We start from the raw sequence: 19,657 nt of genomic DNA, 5'->3' as shown, positions 1-19,657 counted from the left end.
ATGCAAGATTTAACTGAAACCACAATTAAATATGTTTACAAGTCAATTTATGACCACATCATATGAAAACAGGGTAAACATGTTAGTGCTGGCGGTGAACGTCTGCAAACTGTTCCACAGTAGAACCTCATCAGCTGGCGCAGGAAATTAGCTTATAGATGTGTCCAGAGATTTATCTTCAGAAACAAACAGCTGTTCTTTTTGGGACCGAATACGTGTCAAAATAGAGGAAAACTGCAGCATATGGAATTGGTGAGTCTGTTAACTGGGAGACAGTCACAATATTAATGGAGACCATGTAACAGTTGGAAAACATAGTTTATTTTATTGTACTTTAAAGTTGCACCATTTTCATAAAACTGTTATTGATATTAATTAGGTATAGGCGTGGGCCTCTGTGTCAGCCAATGACAATTCCTAAATGATTCGAAATGATTATTGCTGCACTGACGCCAAAACATACTGAAAGAACTGAGGCAGAAACAGCAACCCAAATACCAAGAACATGATTAAACACTACAGAGTATTCGCACCATGAAAGTCCTTTGGTCCGCTTGTTTGGTCTGGACCAAGAGTAGACTTTAGTTTTTTGGAGGTTTTTTTGTTTGGTGCAGTTTGCTTTCATACTGTATTTTTTGCAAGTGAACTATAACTTGTAAACAAAGCCAAGCAGGTGACGATCACTGCTCCCATTAGACAGAAATGATGGGGGCAGGAGAGAGCACAGATCCAGAAATGGAGGAAAACTATCTTGGAAGTAATGTTTGCTGTATTTCTGCATATTTATGCCGTTATTACAGCTGTAGTATCATTGTGAGGGTCAAGAGCAGCTCATTAAACACATGTTGCGACGTTCTATTCATAATTTTGGAACCCCGTTGGAGAATGTGTGCTGCAAGCTGAAGGAGACGCTGTGCTTTGCAGCGACCTGAAACACGCAGGCAGTAGTGTTGCTAAGGAACAGAACGTAATTCAGGTAAGATTTCTGTATAACGTTCACTGCTATGGTGGATTGTTAAGTCCAAAGAAACATATTTTTTCTGTAGTTGGGTCGGATCGAGGTCGGTTTGTATTCACACCAGAAGCAAACCGCACCAGAGTTTGTTTGGAAGCGGACCAAGACCACCTCAAAAAGTGGGTCTCGGTCCGGTTGTTTGGTCCACACTTGAGTTCGCTTGAGTGTATTCACGCCTGCACAAAAGGCCCGGACTAACAGGAAAACAAAAGTGGCAGGTGTTACTACACCCTCAGGATCAAGAACCATTGGCAGAGATTCACAGAATCATCAGAACCTGCATACCCAGCTAGTCTGACAAAAAAAGTTACCTCAATACTTAAAAGCCTGGGATACGATTGTTCTGTTCAACAAAAGATGTCATGAAAACAACTTTCAAATTTATAGGTTTCAAAACCAAAAAGACTTCCTGTATATTCAAACTTGGTTTAAAGATAGAAAAGGGTTAGATGGTACTAGATAACCAACCACTTTGGCTCCAGAAAAATTCCCTTGGTAATCAAACTCATTTCAATGTATATTTTGACATTTATCAACCAAAACATAAACCTTTCCCAGGGCGACGGTGGCGGGAGTGGTAGGGACGTTCGTCCTGTAACCGGTGGATGGCCGTTTCGAACTCCCGTTATGTCTGTCTCAGTTGTTGTGTCCTTGGGCAAGACCTTGCCTGCTGAGGGTGGCCAGAGGGCTCTGTGGCGCCGATTGTGTGGCAGCCTCGATTCTGTCGGTCTGCCCCAGTGTAGTCTACCACTGTCAGTGTGTGAAAGTGTGTATGAACGGATGGATGACTGACTGTAATGTAAAGAGCTTTGGGGTCTCTGGAGACTTGATAAAGCGCAGACCATTGACCATTTACTACGGAAAAACATTCCTTAAAAATTCATAAATCGGAGGTTCACGAAATTTGAACTGTAAATTAGTTCAGTTGGGTCTTCAGCGTTTTCCTGCTTTGTGTGTCACTGTTTGTTTTTCAGCAGGGAGAGCAAAGCTGAGGAGTACTGATGTGAAGTTAGATAGAACTGAATGCAGAACAATCCTGGAAGAAAACCTGTTGGAAGCTGCAGAGTTTCACCTTTCAGCAAGACAATAACACCAAACATAAAATGATACAGAAATACTATGAAGCTGTTTAGATCGAAGCATATTAGCATGGCTTAATCCAAGCACAGACTCAAAGCCAATTGAGAATCTATGGCCACACTTGAAAACCGACAATCACAAAAGCTTTCTGTCCAATCGAAACTTAATGCAGCAATGCAGTTTTAAATGTTGTTTCGTGTCTGTCAAGCAGCTATCTCCAGGCTGGTCACATCCAACCAACATCCTAACTTGTTTTACTTTATAAAGAGCAGACTGGCAAGTAGGTAGAATATTCTGCCCAATAAGCACTCGTCTTGCAATCATAAAGGTGGGGGTTCGATTCCTGCTATTAGTTAATAGCCTGATATTGCTGCCCATGTCTTGTTGACAACGGTTCTCTGTAAATTTGCATTTGAAATAAACTTTGACTTAACTTGAGCACATGCACCAAGTCATAGAATGATTCAGCTGATAAAAATTGTTCCAGCTAACCATTCCATTGGATATCTTGCTGTACACCTTCAGCAGCATCATTACAATAATCTGTTCGTCTAAAGGCACTGACTCAGACAGTGTTTTTGTCCAGGTGTGGCAGTGAACCCGTGGGTGTTCCGTGAGAACAATTAAACTTCCCTGTGGATCAGCAGCAGCCCTGAAATCTGAAACATTCAGACGCCTTTCTTGGTACCCCAGCTGTGAGCTGCACACTGAGATCCACTGTCTCTTTGAAGGGGTCTGCCTAACATTTCTCAACACGCTCTGAATATCAATGAGATGCAAAAGACTTGATGGTCAAATCCAAGTTACCCTCCAGTCTTCTGACTGCAGTGGCCAAGCGACAGAAGCGTTTTCAGCGGCTGACAGGCATACCTCTGTCCGGCCCATACCTGTATTTGTTCCCAGTGCTTTGTTCAGTCCATGTTACGTCCAGGTGGATTAACCAGAAGAACTAGTGAGCCAACACTTCCCTGTCAAACCGCAGCGCCATCTCCGAGCTAGCGATCATTGACAGCTGATCTGTTTGTGGCGTCTAATTCCTGGCACCAACGTAAACACTGACCACAAAACAGTCAGTAAACTCCCTCAAGCAAGGCTGTTTAATTTCCTTTACATATACGGACCTCGATGACGTGTGACCAGAGAAAACGACTTAAAAAACACAATCTGAAAGGTATATTTTAAGAGCATGGTTAATTAGCCGATGAATCCCGTCCAATAAATACACGGAGCCATTCTTACCGTTCTGTGGGACATTCGTTGCCAGTGGAGCTCCTCAGAGTCGTTCCAACGTCCCTTTCTCCGTCAACAGCGGGTTACAGGTGTGAAAAAATATGCGGTGGAAGAAACAAGAATTTCCGGGTCCGGGTTGAATGTATTTTGGTTAGCTGGACCTTATTGAATCAAACGCTGTAGGGCAGTTAGCTGCATGCTAGCACCTAACAGTCTAATCGGAGCCGCCGCTCAGGTGAGTCCTGTCCTGTGTCTTTTCCATACCAGCAACAGCTCTGCGTCACTGCCCGGACCGTTGCGTCATGTGGCGGACTGAAAGATGAATCGGTCCTGCAAAATGACAGCTCCGTGCTACGATGACTGACTGCTAGGAGCGTGAAAATGGCGTTAGCCGGCGCCCCCTCCCCGGCAAGACTGATGTCATCTTGACCGGATTAAAGAGGAAGCTGCGGTGAGAGTAATCAGTCAGATTTGTGCTACAGTCTTCAGTGGTGGAAAAAAAAAAAAAGGAAGGTGTCAGTGTAGGCTTCAGAGTGGCACATAACATCTAATGAGAATTAAAAATGTATGACCACTATCAACCCAGGTTATATAAAAAAGTTGAGTTGACAAAGACTGTGGCGCCACCCAGGAGGGGAAGCATGGGAGGCAATGGCCACACCTACAAATATGGTGCACCTCCTGGCCAGATAGGCTTCAATGCAAGATATGATTTTCAAAACGAATTCATGAAAAGACAAGGTTTAATGAATTAAGAATGTATACTTATTTATGCATGTAAATGTATTACAATCTGCTTATTACTCATTCTCACCTCCTTAAAAATGACAGCATTGTAATAAAACTGAAATCATCCTCTGACTTTTGGTTTCAACTGTATAATTACCTCCGCCGAGCAGGTTGTTTTCAGTTGAGTGTCTCTGTGTGTGTGTGTGTGTGTGTGTGTGTGTGTTAGCAACTTCACAGAAAACATGTGTGTCTTAGCCCAAGGAAGAATCCATTACATTTTGGTGGTGATCCAGGATTTTTTTAACCTTTTAAGATTCCCCCGAAAATGCCCAAACAACGTCTGTAAAACTTAAATTAGATGCTGTTCTTGCAAACGCCGGGTCTCTCTGTAAAGGTAACATTGAATATTTAACCTGAGTAGTCAAAAATATTGTAATTCGAACTAGTTTGTTGTTATTAAACTGGTAATACATAAATATCTTAATTTTTTTCCCCTCGCCTGGATAGTTTTATGTTTGTTTTCTTGTAACTGTACATGGATGGCTAAAGAAATGGACTTATACGTGAAATGATGCTATAGATACAAGTCTTAGCTACTACACCTTCAAATGTGATAATAACAACAAATTAGTATTCTGGAGGTTTTTTTCTGTGGGTATGTCCAGGTGATTTCTCTATCAATATCTCAAATATTTTTCACAATTATGTGGTAGGGTCTGGAGAAACCATAGATGAACAGAATCTGTTGAAAGAGATGTCAATCCAAAGAAGAGAATCTGGCAGCCATTTTCACTCATTAATGTAAGAAAATATTATGTTAAACATAAATTGTGACATTCTGATGTTAAAATAATGCACTTCGTCATTTTGCAGGTCATTTAACCCGCCTAGGGTGGTTGTCTGTAAACAGGTTGTCCACCACTGAGGGATAGAACCCTTTTTAACATTTTTGCATGTATGCACAAAATCAAGACACAAAGGCTTGACACAAAAGAAGAACACTACGGGTCAAAATAAAACTATGCAACAGGCAGTGTAAAACCACAAATTTGTCACACACAAAACAGTAAATGCAAACACAGGGGTTAGACATGAATTTGGTTTGATCTAGACAGTTCCAGCACTATCTCAGACTGTATGTTTAGGGTGGTTGTAATACTGAAAGGTGAACCTCTGGTCCAGTCTCAAGTATTTCTCTGTCTTTAACAGGTTGAGGGACAGCGTCCCTGTCCTTGCTCAACAAAAAGCATCACCACAGTGAAACATGGTGGCAGCATCATGCTGTGGGGATCCTACTTATTATGGTGTGTTCAGGGTGATATGCAGAATTAGTTTTCCATCACACAGAGCATTTTAATTTTAAGGCACAACATTTTGGTCTAATCTGAACAGAGAACCTGTTAGCAGCAGTAAGGAACTCAGCTTTCTGGAAGAAATGGCCTTCCACTCGGAAAAAACATGGATTATTTTCCTTCTGCTTACAATCATGTGTTGGTAAATTACATAAAATCCCCTTCAAACAACTTAAAGTTTGCAGTTGTTAAAAAGTTAAAGTACTGGGGGTTTCTTTGCTTTATATCTGTATCATAAAGATTAGGGTAGATGAAGTTTCAAAGTATTGTAAATATAAGAAACTATTTGAAATACATGCACATGTTGGGGAGTTTGAGGCATTTGTTCATCGTAATTTTTTTAGCAAACCACTACACAGACTGTTTCACTTGTAGGACATTTGATTTTAATAATTAAATCCTTACCTCTGTTGAGCGTTTTACATATATTTCATTTTGTAAACAGAAAACATAGGGGAGCACACAGGTCCTTAAAAACACTACTATCGAAATAAATTACTGTACACTGAATAAATACATGATGAAAACAGAAAATAAAGCCAAACACATGGATGATATGTACATATTTTATTCATTGTTAAACTGTTGGAGTGCTTTTTTTCTTCTTGCACCGTTTTTTAGTAACAGTCCTCCACAAGCTGTTGAGGGCAACTTGGGCCATGAGCAAAGTGATGGTGAAGTTACGTCTGTACCATTCTCTGGATATGCAGGAGAAAAGGCAAAGAAGTCAGTTATGCAAAATATTTATTTGCACAGTGCTGTTAAAATGAATGGCTGAATTGCTGCATGAACATTTACATAAAAAAAGTTGCCAGATGGTTGAATATACCCCAACACATTAATCTTAAAAAACAATTAAAAGCCAGCAGAAAGTGGAAATAACTGAAGAAGTGCTGTATTTAAGCAGGAAACAAGTCCTTTACTTTGACATGCTTATTCACAAAACGTTCTTTAGAGCCTGTCATGTTTGGTGTCTGCATGGAGAGTGCTGCAACACAGTGAATGTGCACCAGCAGCATCACAGGACACATCAAGATTACAAAAACAACTCACTTGTTGTAATTTGCATGACGCAGTCTGTTTTCATCCAGGAAGCTTTTGTAAAATATAGCCATCTCTTCACTGCTTAGGGAGCGCCGTCTTCCTGAGGGACAGAAGATAATGGTCAATTTATTCATATATATATATATATATATATATATGGATAAAATATTTTTTGCACATCCTCACCATCTTCCCCACGAACAGTCAATCCTTTTGCTTTCAGGTGTGAGATGATGAAAGCATCTTTTTCCTGTAAAGAGTAAAAAAAAGAGTTGTTTCTATGCAGGTCATTATGTCATAATACAGGTTCTGGTCAAAAAATTAGAATACCATGTTAAAATTGATTTATTTCAATAATTCCATTCAAAACGTGAAACTTGTATATTATATTCATTCATTACACACAGACTGATGTATTTCAAGTGTTTATTTCTTTTAATTTTGATGATTATAACTGACAACTAATGAAAACCTCAAATTCAGTATCTCAGAAAATTGGAAAATTGAGAAAAGGTTCAATTTTGAAGACACCTGGTGCCGACTCCAATCAGCTAATTAACTCAAAACACCTGAAAAGGCCTTTAAATGGTCTCTCAGTCTAGTTCTGTAGGCGACACAATCATGGGGAAGACTGCTGACTGGACAGTTGTCCAAAAGATGACCATTGACACCTTGACCAAGGAGGGCAAGACACAAAAGGTCATTGCTAAAGAGGCTGGTTGTTCACAGAGCTCTGAGTCCAAGCACGTTAATAGAGAGGCGAAGGGAAGGAAAAGATGTGGTAGAAAAAAAGTGTACAAGCAATGGGGAAAACCGCACCCTGGAGAGGATTGTGAAACAAAACCCAGTCAAAAATGTGGGGGAGGTTCACAGAATGAACTGCAGCTGGAGTCAGTGCTTCAAGAACCACCACGCACTTACATATGGATGACATGGGTTTCAGCTGTCGCATTCCTTGTGTCTTGAACAAGAAACAGCATCAGAAGCGTCTTGCTTGGGCTAAAGACAAATAAGACTGGGCTGCTGCTGAGTGGTCCAAAGATGTATTCTCTGATGAAAGTAAATTTTGTATTTCCTTTGGAAATCAAGATCCCAGAGTCTGGAAGAAGAGAGGAGAGGCACAGAATCCATGTTGCTTGAGGTCCAGAGTAAAGTTTCCACAGTCAGTGATGGTTTGGGGTGCCATGTCATCTGCTGCTGTTGGTCCACTGTGTTTTCTGAGGTCCAAGGTCAACGCAGCGCTCTACCAGGAAGTTTTAGATCACTTCATGCTTCCTGCTGCTGACCAACTTTATGGAGATGCAGATTTTATTTTCCAACAGGACTGGGCACCTGCACACAGGGCCAAAGCTACCAGTACCTGGTTCAAGGACCATGGTATCCCTGTTCCTAATTGGCCAGCAAACTTGCCAGACCTAAACCCCATAGATAATCTATAGGGTTTATAGCAATATGCCAGACCCAACAATTCAGAAGAGGTGAAGGCCACTATCAGAGCAACCTGGGCTCTCAAAACACCTGAGCAGTGCCACAGACTGACTCCATGCCACGCCACATTGCTGCAGCAATCCAGGCAAAAAGAAGCCCCGACTAAGTATTGAGTGCTGTACATGCTCGTACTTTTCATCTTCATACTTTTCAGTTGGACAACATTTCTAAAAATCTTTTTTTTGTATTGGTCTGAAGTAATATTCAAATTTTCTGAGATACCGAATTAGGGCTTTTCATTAGTTGTCAGTTATAATCATCAAAATTTAAAGAATTAACATTTGAAATATATGAGTCTGTATGTAATGAATGAATGAATGAATATACTATACAAGTTTCACTTTTTGAATGGAATTACTGACATAAATCAATTTTTTCATGGTATTCTAATTTTATGACTAGCAGTTGTATATATAAATATCTCCAGTTTGTTTTGCCACATTAACAGTTTCATTTGGTCATTTTTCTGGGATAAGGAGATCACAAGCTCATTTTGTCTTAACAATTTGATTAGGTCATTATTTTGAGTTAATATGTCCCTATTAACAGTTAGATTAGATCATAATCTCAAACTGGTTATGTAGTGATAGCAGATGGATAAGGTCATGACCTCAAGAAAAGATTTGAAGTACAATTTGTTGAAATAACTATTTAGGTCATTATCTCTGGATTTCAGTATATTTTTTCACAGTAACAATTTCATTACTTTGATATATTGGTAGGATGTTGAGTTCATTATTTTGAACAGTTTCATTATGTGTGACATAACAAGACCTTTACACTGTTTTGTTGTAACAAATCTCTAATGAACTGACTTCTTTATAGCTCAGAATCATGAGATAACAGGTTCATATATTTATTGTCACCAAGTAATTATGACAGTGATTATGGCCACTGGTTCAAAGCTGAAGACCTATAACACAGACCAATACTTTGTTGTCATTGATCACCCCAGCGATTTTCTGTTTCTGTAAATTAACCTTGTATTATCAGTTTGACCATTACTCCAGATTTTCAGCAATTTATATATTAAGAAAGTCAGATTTTGATGTTCTGGAAAATAGAACAATAGCTAATAAAAAAGGAAAAAGAATCTGGAAGCACAAATGTGTTTGTTTTTCTTTACTAGAAATAAAGGCTTGAAATGTTTCACTATGTCTAATGAACAAATATAATACACTATATATATAAAGGTTTTTGTCTACTTTTACATACAGGTCCTTCTCAAAATATTAGCATATTGTGATAAAGTTCATTATTTTCCATAATGTCATGATGAAAATCTAACATTCATATATTTTAGATTCATTGCACACTAACTGAAATATTTCAGATCTTTTATTGTCTTAATACGGATGATTGTGGCATACAGCTCATGAAAACCCAAAATTCCTATCTCACAAAATTAGCATATTTCATCCGACCAATAAAAGAAAAGTGTTTTTAATACAAAAAACGTCAACCTTCAAATAATCATGTACAGTTATGCACTCAATACTTGGTCGGGAATCCTTTGGCAGAAATGACTGCTTCAATGCGGCGTGGCATGGAGGCAATCAGCCTGTGGCACTGCTGAGGTCTTATGGAGGCCCAGGATGCTTCGATAGCGGCCTTTAGCTCATCCAGAGTGTTGGGTCTTGAGTCTCTCAACGTTCTCTTCACAATATCCCACAGATTCTCTATGGGGTTCAGGTCAGGAGAGTTGGCAGGCCAATTGAGCACAGTGATACCATGGTCAGTAAACCATTTACCAGTGGTTTTGGCACTGTGAGCAGGTGCCAGGTCGTGCTGAAAAATGAAATCTTCATCTCCATAAAGCTTTTCAGCAGATGGAAGCATGAAGTGCTCCAAAATCTCCTGATAGCTAGCTGCATTGACTCTGCCCTCGATAAAACACAGTGGACCAACACCAGCAGCTGACACGACACCCCAGACCATCATTGACTGTGGGTACTTGACACTGGACTTCTGGCATTTTGGCATTTCCTTCTCCCCAGTCTTCCTCCAGACTCTGGCACCTTGATTTCCAAATGACATGCAGAATTTGCTTTCATCCGAAAAAAGTACTTTGGACCACTGAGCAACAGTCCAGTGCTGCTTCTCTGTAGCCCAGGTCAGGCGCTTCTGCCGCTGTTTCTGGTTCAAAAGTGGCTTGACCTGGGGAATGCAGCACCTGTAGCCCATTTCCTGCACACGCCTGTGCACGGTGGCTCTGGATGTTTCTACTCCAGACTCAGTCCACTGCTTCCGCAGGTCCCCCAAGGTCTGGAATCGGCCCTTCTCCACAATCTTCCTCAGGGTCCAGTCACCTCTTCTCGTTGTGCAGCGTTTTCTGCCACACTTTTTCCTTCCCACAGACTTCCCACTGAGGTGCCTTGATACAGCACTCTGGGAACAGCCTATTCGTTCAGAAATTTCTTTCTGTGTCTTACCCTCTTGCTTGAGGGTGTCAATAGTGGCCTTCTGGACAGCAGTCAGGTCGGCAGTCTTACCCATGATTGGGGTTTTGAGTGATGAACCAGGCTGGGAGTTTTAAAGGCCTCAGGAATCTTTTGCAGGTGTTTAGAGTTAACTTGTTGATTCAGATGATGAGGTTCATAGCTCGTTTAGAGACCCTTTTAATGATATGCTAATTTTGTGAGATAGGAATTTTAGGTTTTCATGAGCTGTATGCCAAAATCATCCGTATTAAGACAATAAAAGACCTGAAATATTTCAGTTAGTGTGGAATGAATCTAAAATATATGAATGTTAAATTTTCATCATGACATTATGGAAAATAATGAACTTTATCACAATATGCTAATATTTTGAGAAGGACCTGTATACATGAGCTTTGATGACATCCTATTCTTAAGGTCTAACTTGTTGATGGTACCACAGTTCCCAGCAACAGCCACTTTAACTGTTTTGTAAATATCTTTCACAAGGTTTAGGAGTGTGTTCATAGTTAGTTGAGAAAACCTAGAAATGCAGCCTCTGCTCTAATTCCTCCCAAAGGTGTTCAAGAAGGCTGAGGTCAGGACTCTGTGCAGAGCAGTCAAGTTTCTCCACACCAAGCTTTGTACAGCTGTAGCCATGGAAGTGATTGGAACACCAGAATCCATTGATTTGATGGTGGGACCCTATACTTCCGGCTATATAGTGTATATGAATTTCACTTTCTGAAATGGGTGACAAAAAATATGTAACTTTTATTTTTACAATATTCTAATTTATGAGCTGTACCTGTAGGAACCCTCAAAACATATTTGTTTCAATTGTCTGCAGACTGTTGTGCTTTGCTGCCCTCTGCTGGTAGAAATAAGACCCTACACAGAAATGATCTGGGGATTGATTATGATCACATTGAGAACATCTGGTAGGACATTTTTCTGAAAATAATATAATAATGTAATAATGTAAATATTGTATGTTTATTTAACCTAAAAAGAAAAACTGAAAAATTTGAAAATATGAAAACCCACCTTGCTGAAGCTGATGTTCTGCTTGGTCCAGAAGTTGTGATTCCAGTTCTCTGTCTCCTGCCTCAACTTTCTCAGCTGCTTTTCCGGATCAGATTCGTTCTCACTGATGCGGTAAACAATGGGCCGCAGGTTTGACAGAGGGTTTGGTGGACCGATCCAGTCATGCGTAGAGCTGGGCTCTGGCCTTAATGTAGATGTCTGGTTATAAGACAAAATAAAGATACAAAATATAGCATTTTATTTAGAAACATTTTAATTAAAGGGAAAAGATTTTAACAAGCAGTGAGAGCAAGTCATCTCTTTTGGATCTTCTCACTTTTATTGATGGCATAATTAGAGAAAATGAGCAGGTCCACTAAGTCTAACTCGATTAAACAATTCAAATAGCCTCAATGTCACAGGATGTTTGGTCTGTTAAATTAATTCTGCAGAAATTAGTGTCCTCACTGGGGATCTCCACCCTGGAGACAACCTTATTCTTCCAAACAACCCGGTGCCTTGCAAGTATTATTCATAGTCCTGGAACTTTTCACATTTATTACCGTTACAAACAAAAACATTGATGTATTTTGTGAGGATTTAATGTGATAGATCAACACATAGTAGAACATAATTGTGAAGTGGAGCTAAAAAGGATACTTGCTTTTATAAGTTACAAATAAAAGTCTAAAAAGTGTGGTGTGGCTTTATGTTGAGCTCACTTTTCTCTGATACCCCTTCATAATACCTAGTTTAACAATACACACCTAATTAGTAGGTAGAGTCCATCTATAAATAGTTTAATCTCAGCAACATCTAGGCATTCTGTGAAGGTGAGAACATTAGTGAAAAAACACCATAAAGACCAAGGAACACGGCCAAGGGGATAAATATTTCTCAGGGATAAAGTTGTGGAGAGGTTCACAGCAGGGTTTTGTTCTCATTAAACAATATCCCTGGCTTTCAACATCTCATTCTGCACTGATCAACTCATCATCCACAAATAGAGGGAGTAGGGCACAACTGCAAACCTACCAAGTCGATGCCGTCGACCTAAACTGACATCCCGAAGCAGCCAAGAGGACTATGGTACCCCTGGATAAGAGATCCAAAGCTCAAGAGGGAGAATCTGGCAACAGGACAACCATTAGTCGTGCACCATACAGCTCTGAGAATTATGAAAGAGTGGCAAGAAGACAGCCATCATTAAAAGAAAGCCTCTAAACTTTTCTACAAGCCATGTAGGGAACACAATAATTGTGTGGAAGAGGTTGCTCTGGTCGTCAGTCAGTCAGTCATTTTCTACCGCTTATTCCATAGTGGGTCACGGGGGAGCTGGTGCCTATCTCCAGCAGTCTATGGGCGAGAGGCTGGGTACACCCTGGACAGGTCACCAGTCCATCGCAGGGCAACACACAAACAACCACGCACACACTCATTCATACACCTAAGGGCAATTTAGAGTGACCAATTAACCTAACAGGCATGTCTTTGGACTGTGGGAGGAAGCCAGAGTACCCGGTGAGAACCCACGCATGCACGGGGAGAACATGCAAACTCCATGCAGAAAGACCCCTTGCTCTGGTCGACAACGTGAGACCAAAATCATATAGTATATATATTTTTTTGCTATGTGAAAAACTCTATTAGAAAAGAACAAAACAACTGCAAATCACCCTGAACATATCCTCATGATGACACATAGTGGTGGCATTATCATGCTGTGGGATTACTTGTCTTCAGCAGAGACAGCAAACCGGTCAGAGTTCATGGGAAGATTAATGGAGATAAATACAGGGCAATCATGGAAGAAAACCTGTTGAAGGGTGCAAAAGACAAGAATTTGGGTTGTTGGGTCACCTTCTAGCAGGACAACGACCCTAAACATACAGCAAGAGATATAATAAAATGGTTTAGATCAAAGCATATCCATGTGTAAGAAGGGCCCAGTCAAAGCCAAGACCTAAATCAAACTGAAGATCTGTGACATTAAAACTGATTTTTACAGAAACTCACCATCCAATCTTACTAAGCTTAAGCTGTTTTACAAAGAAGAATGGGCAAACATTTCACTCTATACATATGCAATACTGCAAGAGGCATACTCCAAACATTTGCAGCTGGACTTGTAGTGAAAGGGGAATGGGGGAGGGGGTATAATTGTTGATGGAAATTTTATAAAAGTATTCACACCCCCTTCTGGCTCAATTTATGGTATGGTTCCGGGTAGATGGCTTTGTCGGGTCTGAGAAATGGCTCCTCGAGGCTGAAGTATAAGATAAGACGCCACACTGCAGTTTTTAATAAACATAGTCAACATGTTTAGGAAGGAATTACAACAGGTTTGAGCCCATATCAGAGCCTCCTCAGTGAGCCCAGGCCTCATGGGAATTACCTTACTTTATCAAGTCCGAACTGATACGGTGGCCTCCTGAACACATCTCTGACTGCTGTAAACTGTTTCCTTTGCGCAAGGCTATCAATAAAGCTGACAACCATCAATCTCTTCCTTTGGTAAATACAAATTTTTTCCATAATATAATGCATGCCATATTTTCCAAATTTGTTTTTGAATTTTGAAAACCAGTTCATATCAATGCACTACTTTGTGTTGATTTATCACAATTAAATCTCTGTAAAATACATACAGTGGAGAGAACACGTATTTGATATACTGATTTTGATTGCAGGTTTTCCCACTTGGAAGGCATGTAGAAGTCTTTAATTTTATCATAGGTTCTCTTCAACTGAGTGATGGAATCTAAAAATAAAAATCCAGAAAATCACATTGTGTGATTTTTAAGTAATTAATTAGCATTTTATTGCATCACATAAGTATTTGATCACCTAACAACCAGTAAGAATCCCAGCTCTAACAGTCCTGTTAGTTCTTCTTTAAGAAGCCCTCCTGTTCTCCACTCATTACCTGTATTAACTGCTCCTGTTTGAACTCGTTACCTGTATTAACTGCACCTGTTTGAACTCGTTACCTGTATTAACTGCTCCTGTTTGAACTCGTTACCTGTATTAACTGCACCTGTTTGAACTCGTTACCTGTATTAACTGCACCTGTTTGAACTCCTTACCTGTATTAACTGCACCTGTTTGAACTCGTTACCTGTATTAACTGCACCTGTTTGAACTCATTACCTGTATTAACTGCACCTGTTTGAACTCATTACCTGTATTAACTGCACCTGTTTGAACTCGTTACCTGTATTAACTGCACCTGTTTGAACTCGTTACCTGTATTAACTGCTCCTGTTTGAACTCGTTACCTGTATTAACTGCACCTGTTTGAACTCGTTACCTGTATTAACTGCACCTGTTTGAACTCGTTACCTGTATTAACTGCACCTGTTTGAACTCGTTACCTGTATTAACTGCACCTGTTTGAACTCGTTACCTGTATTAACTGCACCTGTTTGAACTCATTACCTGTATTAACTGCACCTGTTTGAACTCGTTACCTGTATTAACTGCACCTGTTTGAACTCATTACCTGTATTAACTGCACCTGTTTGAACTCGTTACCTGTATTAACTGCACCTGTTTGAACTCGTTACCTGTATTAACTGCACCTGTTTGAACTCGTTACCTGTATTAACTGCACCTGTTTGAACTCGTTACCTGTATTAACTGCACCTGTTTGAACTCGTTACCTGTATTAACTGCACCTGTTTGAACTCAGTTACCTGTATTAACTGCACCTGTTTGAACTCGTTACCTGTATTAACTGCACCTGTTTGAACTCATTACCTGTATTAACTGCACCTGTTTGAACTCGTTACCTGTATTAACTGCACCTGTTTGAACTCGTTACCTGTATTAACTGCACCTGTTTGAACTCATTACCTGTATTAACTGCACCTGTTTGAACTCGTTACCTGTATTAACTGCACCTGTTTGAACTCGTTACCTGTATTAACTGCACCTGTTTGAACTCGTTACCTGTATTAACTGCACCTGTTTGAACTCGTTACCTGTATTAACTGCACCTGTTTGAACTCATTACCTGTATTAACTGCACCTGTTTGAACTCATTACCTGTATTAACTGCACCTGTTTGAACTCGTTACCTGTATTAACTGCACCTGTTTGAACTCATTACCTGTATTAACTGCACCTGTTTGAACTCGTTACCTGTATTAACTGCACCTGTTTGAACTCGTTACCTGTATTAACTGCACCTGTTTGAACTCATTACCTGTATTAACTGCACCTGTTTGAACTCATTACCTGTATTAACTGCACCTGTTTGAACTCGTTACCTGTATTAACTGCACCTGTTTGAACTCGTTACCTGTATTAACTGCACCTGTTTGAACTCGTTACCTGTATTAACTGCACCTGTTTGAACTCGTTACCTGTATTAACTGCACCTGTTTGAACTCATTACCTGTATTAACTGCACCTGTTTGAACTCGTTACCTGTATTAACTGCACCTGTTTGAACTCATTACCTGTATTAACTGCACCTGTTTGAACTCGTTACCTGTATTAACTGCACCTGTTTGAACTCGTTACCTGTATTAACTGCACCTGTTTGAACTCATTACCTGTATTAACTGCACCTGTTTGAACTCATTACCTGTATTAACTGCACCTGTTTGAACTCGTTACCTGTATTAACTGCACCTGTTTGAACTCATTACCTGTATTAACTGCACCTGTTTGAACTCGTTACCTGTATTAACTGCACCTGTTTGAACTCGTTACCTGTATTAACTGCACCTGTTTGAACTCATTACCTGTATTAACTGCACCTGTTTGAACTCATTACCTGTATTAACTGCACCTGTTTGAACTCCTTACCTGTATTAACTGCACCTGTTTGAACTCATTACCTGTATTAACTGCACCTGTTTGAACTCGTTATCTGTATAAAAGACACCTGTCCACACACTCAATCAAACAAACTCCAACCTCTCCACAATGGCCAAGACCAGAGAGCTGTGTGAGGACATCAGGGATAAAATAGTAGACCTGCATAAGGCTGGGATGGTCTACAGGAAAATAGCCAAGCAGCTTGGTGAGAAGACAACAGCTGTTGGAGCAATTCTAAGAAAATGGAAGAAGTTCAAGATGATGGTCAATCTCCCTCGGTCTGGGGGTCCATGAAAGATCTCACCTCGTGGAGCATCAATGATCATGAAGGTGAGGGATCAACCCAGAACTAAACGACAGAACCTAGTCAACGACCTGAAGAGAGCTGGGACCACAGTCTCAAAGAAGACCATCAGTAACACACTACGCCGCCATGGATTAAAATCCTGTAGCATACGCAAGGTCCTCCTGCTCATACCAGCGCATGTCCAGACCCGTCTGTTTTGCCATTGACCATCTGGATGATCCAGAGGAGGAATGGGAGAAAGTCATGTGGTCTGATGAGACAAAAATAGAGCTTTTCGGTCTAAACTCCACTCGCCATGTTTGGAGGAAGAGGAAGAATGAGTACAACCCCAAGAACACCATCCCTACCATGAAGCATGGAGGTGGAAACATTATTCTGGGGGATGCTTTTCTACAAAAATGACAGGACGACTGCACCGTATTGAGGGGAGGATGGATGGGGCCATGAATCAGGAGATCTTAGCCAACAATCTCCTTCCCTCAGTAAGGGTATTAAAGATGGGTCATGGCTGGGTCTTCCAGCATGACAACGACCCAAAGTACACAGCCAGGTCAACTAAGGAGTGGCTCCATAAGAAGCATCTCAAGGTCCTGGAGTGGCCTAGCCAGTCTCCAGACCTGAACCCAATCCAAAATCTTTGGAGAGAGCTGAAAGTCCATATTGTCCAGCGACAGCCCCGTAACCTGAAGGATCTAGAGAAGATCTGTAGGAGGAGTGGTCCAAAATCCCTGCTGCAGTGTCTGCAAACCTCATCAACGACTACAGGAATCGGCTGATATCTGGAATTGCAAACAAAGGTTTCTGTACCAAATATTAAGTTTGGTTTTTCTGATGCATCAAATACTTCTGTCATGCAATAAAATACTAATTAATTACTTAATAATCACACAATGTGATTTTCTGGATTTTTGTTTAAGATTCACAGATTAACAGTTGAAGAGAACCTATGACAAAAACTAAAGACTTCTATATGCTTTGCAAGCAGGAAAACTTGCAAAATCGGCATTGTATTAAATACTTGTTCTCCCCACTGTGGAGGTTTGTGGTTGTAACGTGTCAAAATGTGAAAAAGTTCAAGAGGTATGAATACTGTAGTTACTACTGTGCTGGGCACAGATGGGCGGCACAAGTGTTTAACTGGGCAGATGATAAAACACCGCTTATCATTTCTGAGCAGGCGTGATCATGAGAAGAGCGAGAAAAATAACATGATCCAGGAGTCAGAGACCAAGGAAAAGGTAAACACAAATTACAACTGAATGACTTATTCTATATGTAATTAAAAACAGTAGCACGTAAACACATTTACAGAAATAGATGCATGAAGTTAAAAAGGAGCACATTGAATAAGATTATAAAATCATACACATACATATAATTCATGGACATTGAATCGTACTGACTCAAAGGTAATGAAAATAACTCTTTTAGAAACAACGCATGCATCTATTCATTTTTTGCACGCACTTATCTTCTTTATAATTTTAGCAGTTTTTCGTCTCTATCAAGGAATTCTTGCAAACTCTTGATGACGATTTTAGATCTTTGTAGTGTGTGGACATTTGCCCAACCCACAGCTTTTAGGTGCAACCACAGAACTTCAATCTGGTTGATATCCTGAATTCCACAGGGAAACGGGAATACCCTGATTCATTTCTTTCCTAGTCCTTCTCTTGATTCATGTTCTGTTCGAGTCTAATGTTCAGTTGCATAGAGGCAGATAGCCTCCCATTTGACTCCAGAATTGTTTAGCATAGAGTTGTTTAAGGTCAAATTTATGACTGTGACTGGAAAACAAGTCCAAATCATCCCCCCTCCACCGCTGTGCTTGAAAGTCGCATTGGATAAGAAACTGATTTAGTATTATGTCTTCAGTACATGGGGCATAACTGGGGCAAACACCAGCTCTAAAGGGGCGCTGGCCCCTGTTGGCCCCTGTCTAGAACCACCCATGGTGGCGTTCTCCTGAAAACCATTCCCAAAAGTTGTCGTCTTTAACCGTCTCAACATGAACTTTAGTAATAACGTTCACTGTAAACATGTCTTTAAAATCCTATCTTGAAACTTTGACATTGTGTCAACTCATACTTTTAAAATGAGGTAGAGAATAACAGTGATGACCAAACCGTTAAGCGCTTTCCGTGAGTACTGTACACATACTGTAAATGATAAAATACCAGCTATGGTACGGACCTTTATGGCCTCTTCCTGCTGTGTCGCCTGCTCGGAACTACAGAGCCGACAGCTCGCTGCCGACAGGCGGTGTGGCCGCAGAGCGGGGTGCAAGAAGCAACTGACGCTCCTCCATGTCGCTGCTGCTTTGGTCGCCATTTTAATTAACTCGACACTAATCAGTGTTTGTAATGAAGGCGAAAAACACTGTGGCCTTTGCAGAACCAACAACAGAACTCTTACTAAATGAGCTCATGCCCTTCTGTTCTGACGAACTCTGCTACCTCGTCAAATGTTCCAACCAACGAGCGACACCTAGCGGTCGGAGTGACCCTTAGTAAAACGACTTCCATGTTTATGTTGCAGGTAACAGTTTATTGGTTATAGATAGCATTTAAACAACCCATGGGATAAAACTACTTTTATAAAGTTTGCAATGGTTAATTGCCTATATCCCATTTTTTAAAGCAATATCAGAATGTCCTACCTTTAGAAAATACACTGGTAGCACGCATCAGTAAACTAAAACAACTAAAACACTTTATCTGAATATCCTGCCGTATAAAATACTTGAAAAGCACATGTAAGGGATTAAAACCCCTTATGAGTACATCCTACTTTTTATGTATGGGTAGCACACCTTGATGCACATATTAACACGATCATAACATGCCTCCATAATTCAAAGGTAAGGTAGCACATATCAGTCTGAATAACATTCTGTTGATGTTTGAATAAAAGGTAGGATATCCTGATCGACAGATGTGCAAATACAATAGGACACAATGTAATAAGAAAAACTATCCGACCAAACTTTAAGCTCTATAGAACTAATAATTAAATCAAAACAGAATAATGTTATTTTATTTATTTATTTTTTGCAAACATATGTTGTGTGAACGTCTTCACATCAGGCACGATCAAAATCACAAAGGTCCCGTTGCGTCTGTAAAATAAAACGGATAAA

The 19,657-nt window shown here is 40.2% G+C and overlaps 2 protein-coding genes across 4 annotated transcripts in view; both read right to left on the bottom strand.

Moving 5' to 3' along the window:
- The window catches only part of klc1a (kinesin light chain 1a), a 58,003-nt gene extending 54,003 nt beyond the window's left edge, over positions 1–4,000 (bottom strand). Inside the window, exon 1 of one of the 3 annotated variants that reach the window (XM_047345979.1) lies at positions 3,335–4,000. The gene's annotated coding sequence lies outside the window, so the exon portion shown is untranslated. The remainder of the gene's footprint in view (positions 1–3,334) is intronic. The other 2 variants (XM_047345980.1, XM_047345982.1) reach the window with 2 other exon arrangements.
- A 1,958-nt stretch (positions 4,001–5,958) lies between these two features.
- On the bottom strand, positions 5,959–19,002 carry LOC124855203 (cytochrome c oxidase assembly factor 8). The gene is made up of 5 exons (XM_047344860.1): positions 18,712–19,002; positions 11,406–11,603; positions 6,637–6,700; positions 6,460–6,550; positions 5,959–6,104 (listed from the first exon to the last, which is right to left on the bottom strand). Exons 1-5 carry the CDS (start codon positions 18,847–18,849, stop codon positions 5,984–5,986), a joined length of 612 nt encoding a protein of 203 aa, XP_047200816.1. The 5' UTR covers positions 18,850–19,002; the 3' UTR covers positions 5,959–5,983.
- Positions 19,003–19,657: the final 655 nt, after the last annotated feature.

The sequence above is a fragment of the Girardinichthys multiradiatus genome, chromosome 19 (assembly GCF_021462225.1).
Source record: "Girardinichthys multiradiatus isolate DD_20200921_A chromosome 19, DD_fGirMul_XY1, whole genome shotgun sequence".
NCBI lineage: Eukaryota > Metazoa > Chordata > Actinopteri > Cyprinodontiformes > Goodeidae > Girardinichthys > Girardinichthys multiradiatus.
The sequence above is the reverse complement of the archived record's forward strand: the minus strand, read 5'-3'. Positions and strand labels throughout refer to the sequence as shown.